The sequence below is a fragment of the Myotis brandtii genome, unplaced genomic scaffold (assembly GCF_000412655.1).
Source record: "Myotis brandtii unplaced genomic scaffold, ASM41265v1 scaffold46, whole genome shotgun sequence".
Taxonomy (NCBI): Eukaryota; Metazoa; Chordata; class Mammalia; order Chiroptera; family Vespertilionidae; genus Myotis; species Myotis brandtii.
In genome coordinates, this window is record NW_005367587.1 from 7,491,000 (window position 1) to 7,501,569 (window position 10,570).

The following is a 10,570-nucleotide window of genomic DNA, read 5'->3' on the forward strand; positions in this document are numbered from 1 at the left end:
TTAACCGCCATCTTAGTTGGCAGTTAATTTGCATATCGCCCTGATTAGCCAATGAAAAGGGTAGTGGTCGTACTCTAATTACCATGTTTCTCTTTTATTAGTGTAGATTCAATCCTCACAACCCAATGAGATACTATTAGTACCATTAGTAGCCCCGTCTTACAAATGAAGACACTAACTCAGAGTTATTAAGAAACTTGCCCATGGTTTTAGGACTAGCAGGTGGTGGCCAGGGAGTTAGTAGGTGTGGGCAGTCTGATTCCAGTGCTCACACAATTCTGCCTCCCAGTAAGGGATCCCAGGATAATAGTGGTAATTAGCATATTTTACCTAATGTAGCAGTTGGGTGGTATCAGGGACTATGGAGAAGTATCAGGACAGATTTCAAAGTGGGGGGTGGGGGGATAGAAGATGGCCCCCTCTGAGTAAAAATCAAAGTCAGTGTCTTACACAAACAACACTAAGAAAAGTGTGTGTTTGTGGGGGGGGGGGGGGGGGGGGGGGGGGTGAGGGTGAGTGTTTCCTAAATTGGAGGCATACTTTTTTTTAAACCCTTGTTCTGCTTGGGAGCTTACATTACTTTTTAGGAGAAAATAAAAACATGTGTTGATACTTCTTTAATCCATCATCATTAAGAAAGAAGAATTGTTCTAGGTAACTACATTGTTCAGATCACTAAAGTTAAATAGTTTAACTTTTCCTTGGTTACCTGAGATCATTATCTTTTTTTTGTCTATTTGTTTTTTGTTTTTAAATCCTCACCCAAGGATATTTTTCCATTGATTTTTAGAGAGAGTGGAAGGGAGTGAGACAGAGAAACATTAATGTGAGAGAGACAGATTGGTTGCCTCCCAGTATGAGGTATGCAGGGAGCAGCCAATCAAGGGCTCTCTCTCATCACTGATGTTTCTATCTCTCTCTCCCTCTCCCTTCTTCTCTGAAATCAATAAAAATATATTAAAAAAAGAGAAAGAAATGTAGTTATAAGACAGAGGTAAACATTCTCCAGCCCCCAACAACCAGGATTGGTTTAGTTCAGTGATCCCCAAACCTGCTTCCATATCAAAATTGATTAGTGGGCACTGAAAAATATACATGCTTGGCCCAAGACCCAGAGTTCCTGAATCAGAATGTGTAGAGTTGGGGCTTACACATATCCTTGTTGGTGTATTTGTTTTTTAAAGTTCTCATCATGATCCTAGTGATTACTTAGGTTTGAATAGCATTGGGTTAATCCATTTATTGTTATCTGTTATTCCTGAGATGTGTTTTCTATAATTATTACAGAGTAACTCCATTTAGATGTTTGCTTATTCAGAGCAGAAAGAGTGCTGGCTAAGTCAGTTTGTGAAGGGCAGAACTTTTTCTTAGAAAAAAATTATAGATGGCATTTGTAAATGAACTATCCACACTGTGAATTACCTAATGCAACCTTGCCTCACTCTGCTCATATCATAAAACTGGACTGAACAAGAACATGGTCAGATATAGAGCAGGTTGGTATCTAAGCAGGAGCACAATGAGATATATTTGGCTTCTTTATTCTTCTTCTCCTCCCCTCCATTAGTTTAGATGATCAAGAATAGAATGAGCCTAGGGTGGGAGAAGCTGCTTCTAGCTCCATGAATTTCTTACTCACCACTGTAATTGTCATTGATTTTTAGAGAGAGTGGAAGGGAGTGAGACAGAGAAACATTAATGTGAGAGAGACAGATTGGTTGCCTCCCAGTATGAGGTATGCAGGGAGCAGCCAATCAAGGGCTCTCTCTCATCACTGATGTTTCTATCTCTCTCTCCCTCTCCCTTCTTCTCTGAAATCAATAAAAATATATTAAAAAAAGAGAAAGAAATGTAGTTATAAGACAGAGGTAAACATTCTCCAGCCCCCAACAACCAGGATTGGTTTAGTTCAGTGATCCCCAAACCTGCTTCCATATCAAAATTGATTAGTGGGCACTGAAAAATATACATGCTTGGCCCAAGACCCAGAGTTCCTGAATCAGAATGTGTAGAGTTGGGGCTTACACATATCCTTGTTGGTGTATTTGTTTTTTAAAGTTCTCATCATGATCCTAGTGATTACTTAGGTTTGAATAGCATTGGGTTAATCCATTTATTGTTATCTGTTATTCCTGAGATGTGTTTTCTATAATTATTACAGAGTAACTCCATTTAGATGTTTGCTTATTCAGAGCAGAAAGAGTGCTGGCTAAGTCAGTTTGTGAAGGGCAGAACTTTTTCTTAGAAAAAAATTATAGATGGCATTTGTAAATGAACTATCCACACTGTGAATTACCTAATGCAACCTTGCCTCACTCTGCTCATATCATAAAACTGGACTGAACAAGAACATGGTCAGATATAGAGCAGGTTGGTATCTAAGCAGGAGCACAATGAGATATATTTGGCTTCTTTATTCTTCTTCTCCTCCCCTCCATTAGTTTAGATGATCAAGAATAGAATGAGCCTAGGGTGGGAGAAGCTGCTTCTAGCTCCATGAATTTCTTACTCACCACTGTAATTGTTGGGGAGCTTGGATTTAATCTTCTCCATTGCAGTGCTGAAAGCCTACAAGAAGCAAAACAGAGCAGAGGAGGGCTTTTAGTCATTGTCATCAAAATCCCTCCCTCTACCTGTACACACCACACTTGACCTCATCCACTCTGTGAGTCCCCATTTCCACTGCCACAGTCTGTTAGAACATGTACGAGAACCAAGGTTAGGAAAAATGGAAGGAAAACCAACAGGCAGATGCTCTTGTAGTTAATAAAACATAAATTTATCTTTAAAAAGTTATACACACATTGCCTTTTCTGTAAATTGAATAAATGATCAATTCCTTTAAAATGCTTAATATTGTATCTGGCACATAGAAGACATTTGTCTATTTTAAAGAAGCTCATCTCTCCTAGAGTTTGGAATTACCATATCCAGTATCTTCCTTTTTTATTTATTTTTTATTTATTTTTTATTTATTTATTTATTTTTTCTTAGGGTGGGGGTAAGGAGAAGGGAGAAGGGGGAGCACTAGCAGGCTGCCTTCCCCAAGACTGATGATGTCCGCAGGCCAAACACTGTGCTGCCTGAGGCCGCAGCCTCTGCCCTATGGTTCCATGCCTTCCTGTGACATGGACTTTGATAATTAAAGGCTTCCAAACAAGCCTTTTAATGTCCAGAAAACATATCAAGACAGTCATTTTCTTTTCACATACCACCTGGAGAAGCCTATTCAACCCAAGCACCCATGGGAATATAACTTGGGGCCATTTTGAAACCTACTTGATATCTTGCCTGTGGGCTAAAACTTGTGGTGTGTGTGTCACTTTCCAGGAGAAAGGAAGCAAGAAATGGGATAGGGATTAGGGTTGAAACTAGGACAACTTCTGGTTTGCACATTTTGCAGGCCACTACTTAATCCTTGCCTTTGGATTAACAACTAAGGGTTTACATTGATAGAAGACAAAAACTGACTTGGGCAAGAAAAAGAAACCGATATAGACAAGCCTATTTACTCCTTTGATGACTTGATTCTGGTCGTTCTGAAACAACATCGTCACAAACCCACGCTCAACTTCTATCGAATCCCTACAATCCCCTACCCCACCCCCACACACATTAATTGTTTGTGATGGGAAGGTGAGGCAGAAAAAAAAAAGTATCTTCCTTTTTTATAGTTGATACAATTGGCAGTAGTTACTTCATGGAAAAGATGGTAAATAATGAGGTGAAAACGAGATTTTGCTTGGCATCTGAACTTATAAAATTTCTTAATCTGTAGGCCATTTTTCTTCATAAATTATATTTGCAGCTTCTATTTTCAGAGCCAAAGGCCCTCCATCTTACCATATTTTATACCTGGAGAGGTCATTATGGGGAACTTCCCTGCACTCCCTGTCCAAGAATTTGGAAATAAAACAAATGAGATAATATTATCTGCTGATAAATAGATTAAGAATAACTGCCATACACAAAATGGATAAAAATCAGCTCTTCCCCAAAGTCCCTTTAAATGTCAGTATGTGTTTCAGGATGAGAAATCAATTAGGCAAGGCTTTTGAATTAAATTGGAAAGAAATCTATAACTTAACCAGCAGCAATAACTTAGAAGAATGTGTGGATACCAAGCAGATGGTTTGCAAGAAGTTTGGAAAAGTGGAATTTGGAAGTCTTCCCAGCTCTGTCCACAAATGACCAATGCCTAAAGTGAAGGGTACTACTAGTGTGTTCCTTATTCTGAGACATACTGTCTGGCACAAGGTAGATACACAATAAATATCTGTTAAATAACCAAATGAACGACTATCCATCACCTTTTACAGATACTCGGCTCCAACCAGGACCCTTTATCACCATGAAATACTGGTGAACACAAGCATTTCAGTCAGCTGGGAAGTATTACTCACTGAATGTTAAGTATCACCCTATTGTGAGTGTAGTGTAGGCTGGTCATCTGGAGTCAGGTCAACTCTGGATGTCTGACAAATCCATTTTCTGAAATGTAGGGACTTGCCCCTGTAGGTAAGGCCCCTGTGAGAAATGTGTAAGTTGCCCTCTGATCTTTCTGAACACACACCCCTCACTGAAAGACTTATTTAGGAAGCAAAGATGTATTTATCAGAAGGCCAGAGGGTATACATATGTGTGCACACACATCATGCCTCCACATGAATGTAATGTATGGAAATAAACCTGTATGGAATGGTCCATGTTAGGGTATAGTGTCAGTTACTGTGTAAGATCGTCCTCTCCTTTGAGTTACAGAACTGAGAGATGTGTCATCTCTCCATTTATTTTGTTCTGTTTTTCTTTAGTGGTTCAGAACACAGGCTTTTGGGACAGACAGGCCAGGTTGGAGTCTTGGTTTGGCCATTTGACTAGCTGTGTGTAGTTTTCATTTGTAAAGTGGAGATGACAACAGTGGTTTCACCGCAGGTTTAGGGGGGAGAATGGAATGAGACAGCTTCTTAGCACAGTACTTGGCTAATGTAATACACAGCAGCTATTTTTATTATTAGCCCTCAGACTGTGGTCAGTCTTTCTACTTTTGTTGAACTGCCATGTACACTTTTACTATAGGTTGGAAAGAATGAACTTTCTTTTCTAGACATGGTTAATTCTTCTTGTAGGGATCGGGTACTTCATGAATAGTTCAAAGATATACCCAGGGCCCAATTATAGTCCTCTGCTTCGGGGGAACTGGTGAATTTCATTTGAAGGACAGGATGATTCATTTTGTCAAGAAGGTGAGCTATTTCACGGGGTAATTCACCACCATGTTCTGTGAATGAGACACAGTGGTATGCTGGCACTGGCTGATATTGGCTTACAAGAGCCCATTGTTCACGTATCCTCTCACCTCCACCTTCAGTGGTGTCACATGGATCGTTTGAAGTCAGCAGGGGAAATCAGCCAACACTACAAACCTTGTGTCTAGTCAGGCAGAAAAAGGAATAAGAACCTTTACACGTGTTCCAGGAAAGAGCAAGCTGGAACCAGTATGTCTGTTTTCCTGTACAAGGAGATAAAATGGCAACCACCCACATAGAGACAGGCTGGGGGTGGGAAAGGGTACTAATGTTCAGAGCCACGCTCTGGGCCAGGCCCTCAGAAGGCCCTTTATACCCAGAACCCAGACCCATGCCTGGGAAATCGCACTAGCACTTCGATGCTGCTGTTGACAGAATCAGAAACCTATGTCTTCAAAACCTAGTGTAAGGTGCTGTACCTTACCTCATTTCGTTTTTAGTCTTTCTTAACATCATTAAAGTCCTTCTGGAAAATGCCAGCTAAGTGAGAATGAAGCAAAGAGATAGTACTCTAAGGGCAGAACAGTACAGCAATATATACTAATTATGCTGAATATGTCAGTGACCTATTCACATGTGAGAAACTCAGCTGATCTGGCCACTCAAAAACAAAAAGCTGAGATGAAGTGAAATCAAAAGAGGCACTCAGACACATAGACACACTCCACTACACCACAGCTGCTTTCCCTCTGAAGCCACCTATAGGTGAGTTAGGAAAGAATAGGATGAATTTGAGGACAGTACTTGGGACATGGCAAAAGTAGTCAGATACACCCTTGCTGTTAAAAAACTAATCTAATTGGAAAAAAGATAACAAACAATTCACTTAATTTAGTATTCAGTTCAGAACTCAGTGAACCTTAGCCCATTACAGTTAATATAACAACTAACCTTCATAGAGGACTTACTGTACATGAGGTACTGCTTTAAGTGTTTTACATGTATTAACTCCTTGAATTCTCACAATAGCTCCCAAAGATGGTGGTTATTACCCCCATATTAAAGCTAAGGACTTGCCCAAGGATGTTGATTGATTGGAGAGGAAAAGACAAAGAATTTGTTTTAAATATGTTGGATTTAAGATGACAGTTTGATATCTAAGTGGAAATAAGAGAGGGTTGGTGATGTGGATCTGAAGTTGGCTCAGAAGATAGGACTCTGCAGAAGTTATGGCAGAAATTTAAGAATAGTTGTGTTCTTAGAAGAAGAAAGAAGAGAGAGAGGAGCATAGGACCCTACACTGAAATTAGGGGTTTGCTTACCTTTAAGGACCAGAGGGAAGAATAAGTGCCAACAAAGGAAAAGAGTGAAGCGAGGTAGTGGGTTAAACATGGTTTCTCTAATGGCATTCCAATGTCTCATACTAATACAGGAAGGTCTGAGGTGGACAATTTACAAAAGTTAAGTTTCACTAAATTAGAAAAATCACCATGCCATACAGCTTACATGGATACTAAACAGATGTTGAATGAATGAATGAATGAACTGTAGGACATTTCTAAGATATTAACTTACCTTGTATATGTGCTGGTCTTTAGAAAGGATCACAAACTTTATAGTTAGTTGTTTTCCAGGACGATGTTTGGCAAACTTTAAAACTTCCTCACACATAATCTGTGCTACTTTATTGTCCTCAATACCAATGCCTCCAGCCCCAAGAGCAGGAAAGGAAATGGAAGTTAGATTTAGTTTAAGGCATTTTTGCAAACACTCGTTCACTGCATGTTTCAATATCTGTAGAAAAAAAACACAATTTTAAGATCAGTCTTCAAGTCAAAAATAAGATTTCACTTACCCCTTGATCCTGCCCATATTTAACAATGTTAATCTCCACTCTCCCTCAGGGTCATGTCCATGCCTCTTCAGAGGGCAGACAAAGTCCCACTCCATAGGGAACCCATTACAACTATAAGGTTAAATGATGAAAAATGAAAAGACTGAAGAAGCTGAAGTAATTGGTCCTTTTTGTGCTATTTAGGACCTTTGGGCAGCATGATTTCTCCCAGCTTATGTAGTCTTGCTGACCTGCCCAGGTCAGAGAGCCAATCATCAGTTTATCCCCATTCATCTGTCACTACCAGGTCAACATAAAGAGCTCTTGGGAGTTTAATAAAGGAGGTAGAGGTTAAAAGGAATAAGCAGCATTTATTCAAAGTCTTTTAAGGTCTGCCATGTATTTCTCCTTGAGAAGTACTAGTATATTTGGCAGATTTAAACTTTCTATCAATGTTTCAACATCCAAATGAATACTAATACAGGAAGGTTGTCCGTGTAAGGACCTTGGAAAACTGATAAATAGAGATGATAGGGATTACAGGGCCCTCTAGCCAAGAAAGAACCGGAAATGGTGACAAAACAGATAGACAAAGGCAGGTGGGAAGACACCACAGGGAATAGATCCGACAAGAATGGCGCTAGAAGGGAAATCCAGGTCCTCCTGGAACTTAACAGTTGGAAGGAAACATAGAGAGGCTGACTCCCAGGCCCACTTAGGAAAAGGCCTACAGGGTACAGTGTGGTGAGGTGAATAGGTGTGCAGATGGATGTTTCTGTGCCTATCTGCGGTAAACCCATTTAAAATTTAGACATGTGTTAGGTTATATTTTAGATTAAACTTCTTAAGATAACTTATTAAGACAACAACAGCCCTAGCCGATTTGGCTCAGTGGATAGAGCGTTGGCCTGTGGACTGAAGGGTTCTGGGTTCGATTCTGGTCAAGGCACACACCTAGGTTGCAGGCTTGATCCCTGGCCCTGGTTAGGGTGCGTGTGGGAGGCAACCAATTGATGTGTCTCTCTCACATCAATGTTTCTTTCTCCCTGTCTCTTCCCCTCCCTTCCACTCTTTCTAAAAAAATCAATGGAAAAATATCCTCGGGTGAGAATTAACAACGACAACAACAAAAAAGACAACAAAAGTTATTCAGTATTTCAAATTTTCACAGGAGTAGTAGAAAATGGGGGTTATACAACCTGATAATATTTCATTAATGTAATGATATGATGGAAATTCAACAAAGACTACACAGACTTTCAAGTTACATAAAGATAAATTTTTTTAAAAAAATATATTTTATTAATTTTTTGACAGAGAGGAAGGGAGATGGATAGAGAGTTAGAAACATCGATGAGAGAGAAACATCGATCAGCTGCCTCCTGCACATCTCCTACTGGGAATGTGCCCGCAACCAAGGTACATGCCCTTGACCGGAATCGAACCTGGGACCCTTCAGTCCGCAAGCCGACGCTCTATCCACTGAGCCAAACCGGTTTTGGCAATATAAAGATAAATTTATTTTGAGCTTACCAGATCTTGGTCAGAATATGTTGGAAGCCACAACACATGGAATACACACCGACAGGACAATTTAAATCCTTTTGTGAACACTACGAACTGGGAATCCTGATATTTCTGCTTCCTGTTTTTGTGAAATTCCTCTTCTAGTTCATGTCCTGCTCGTTGTAGAATTGACTTCGACACAGGACCATCTCCAAACCTAAAAGTTGGACTTACAGAATTGACAATTACATCTGTCTGAAAAGGGAAAAAATGGACAGGATTCCTTTTTAAATTACTTTTTGTTCAATTACTAATTTAAGTCTTTATTTCCCTGAAGAGCTTTGAAAAATACTTCTGAAGATCCTAAGTCCACAAAAATATCATTTAATAATGGATAGAAACTCATATTTCCAATATGTGATCATTTGATTAGTCTGTTTATCCTATTCAGTAATTAGGCAAAGTGTGTGGATGGTACGATTTTTATTGCAAACATCTATCAGTCCCTTCCTGGCTTATCCCTCCCATATTCCCAGATTCTGAGCATTCCCTGTGATTTATTTTAAGCTTTATCAATGAATGGTTTCATTCCTTGCCCCACTGTCATCTCTTTTTGCTATTTTTGTGTGAATTTTCTGTTTTGTTTTAAACAGAGTGGAAATAAAATTTCTCAGGAAATTTTCACCTCCTATTTTGTTTAAAGGTGAGTAGTACATAGTTAAAGAAAGTACAAATGAGACAAAAAAGTCTTCAGTGAAAAGTAGGCCTCCATCTTGGTGGGGTCCCCCTATCCCCCACTCACCCACCTATCCTACAGGCAATCACTTTATCAGTTTTCAATCTGTCCTTTCAGAAATAGACTGTAGAGCCTGGCTAGCGTGGCTCAGTGGTTGAGCGTCAACCTAGGAACCAGGAGGCCACGGTCTGATTCTCGGTCAGGCCACATGCCCGGGTTGCGGACTCCATCCCTAGTGTGGGGCATACAGGAGGTAGCTAATCAATGGTTCTTTCTCATCACTGAAATTTCTATCTCCCTCTCCCTCTCTCTTCCTCTCTGTTAAAAAAAAGAAAGAGACTGTATATTCACCTGGGCTGTATTTTAAGTAATATCACCTAGTTAACTCTAAGAACTGTGCTAACAGGGTTGTATCCTTTTTCTCCCTCATGCCCAAATCCCCCTAAATCATCTTGATGGTTTTGGCTCCCTTTGGGGGTAACTTATGTATTTCTCATAGATGTTAATGAATGCTTCACTTTGAAAGTACAACCAGAATTTGCAATCTGGGGGTATTGGGGGTACTGCTTCCTTTTTAAATTTTAAGGTTCCTAATGTTTTTGGCAAAAAATAAATACAATAAAATTTTAGTTAAATGAAAAGTTATTTAACAAGGATATTTCCACTTTAATTTTAAATGGACATATTAATGATATCAAATAAATACAGTGGAACCTCAGTTTTTGAACTTAATTCATTCCAGAAGACTGTTCAAGAAGCAGTTTGAAAACTGAATCATTTTTCCCAATAGAAATAATGTAAATTAAATTAATCTGTTCCAGACCCCCAAATGATTTCCTGTTTCTTATATACAGTATATGTCTAAGCTCTATTGTTGTTCTCAGTACTTTTTATTTTGCTGCTATCACTAACTTTCTTAGAACCCATGAGATTTACTGTACATATCCTATATATGAAAAAGCTAATATGCAAATCAATCGAACAGCAGAACAACCAGTCGCCATGATGTGCACTGGCCACCAGGGGACAGATGCTCAACACAGGAGCTGCTCCCTGGTGGTCAGTGTGCTCCCACAGGGGGAGCGCTGCTCAGCCAGAAGCCAGGCTCACGGCTGGAGAGTGCAGCAGAGGTGGTGGGAGCCTCTCCTGCCTCTGCAGCAGCGCTAAGGATGTCCGACTGACATCCTCAGGGACATCCCCTGAGGGCTCACAGTCTGCGAGAGGGCTCAGGCCAGGCTGATGAGGAAC

General features: G+C 39.9%; 1 protein-coding gene across 3 annotated transcripts in view; it reads right to left on the reverse strand.

Annotated features, from left to right (window-relative positions):
- The window catches only part of PARP9 (poly (ADP-ribose) polymerase family, member 9), a 32,210-nt gene that overhangs the window by 12,622 nt on the left and 9,018 nt on the right, over positions 1 to 10,570 (reverse strand). For all 3 annotated transcript variants that reach the window (XM_005875387.2, XM_014547002.1, XM_014547001.1), the window contains 3 exons: positions 8,614 to 8,841; positions 6,822 to 7,040; positions 2,514 to 2,568 (listed from right to left, as the gene is read on the reverse strand). In XM_005875387.2, the coding sequence (XP_005875449.1) occupies positions 2,514 to 2,568; positions 6,822 to 7,040; positions 8,614 to 8,841 (502 nt within the window). The remainder of the gene's footprint in view (positions 1 to 2,513; positions 2,569 to 6,821; positions 7,041 to 8,613; positions 8,842 to 10,570) is intronic.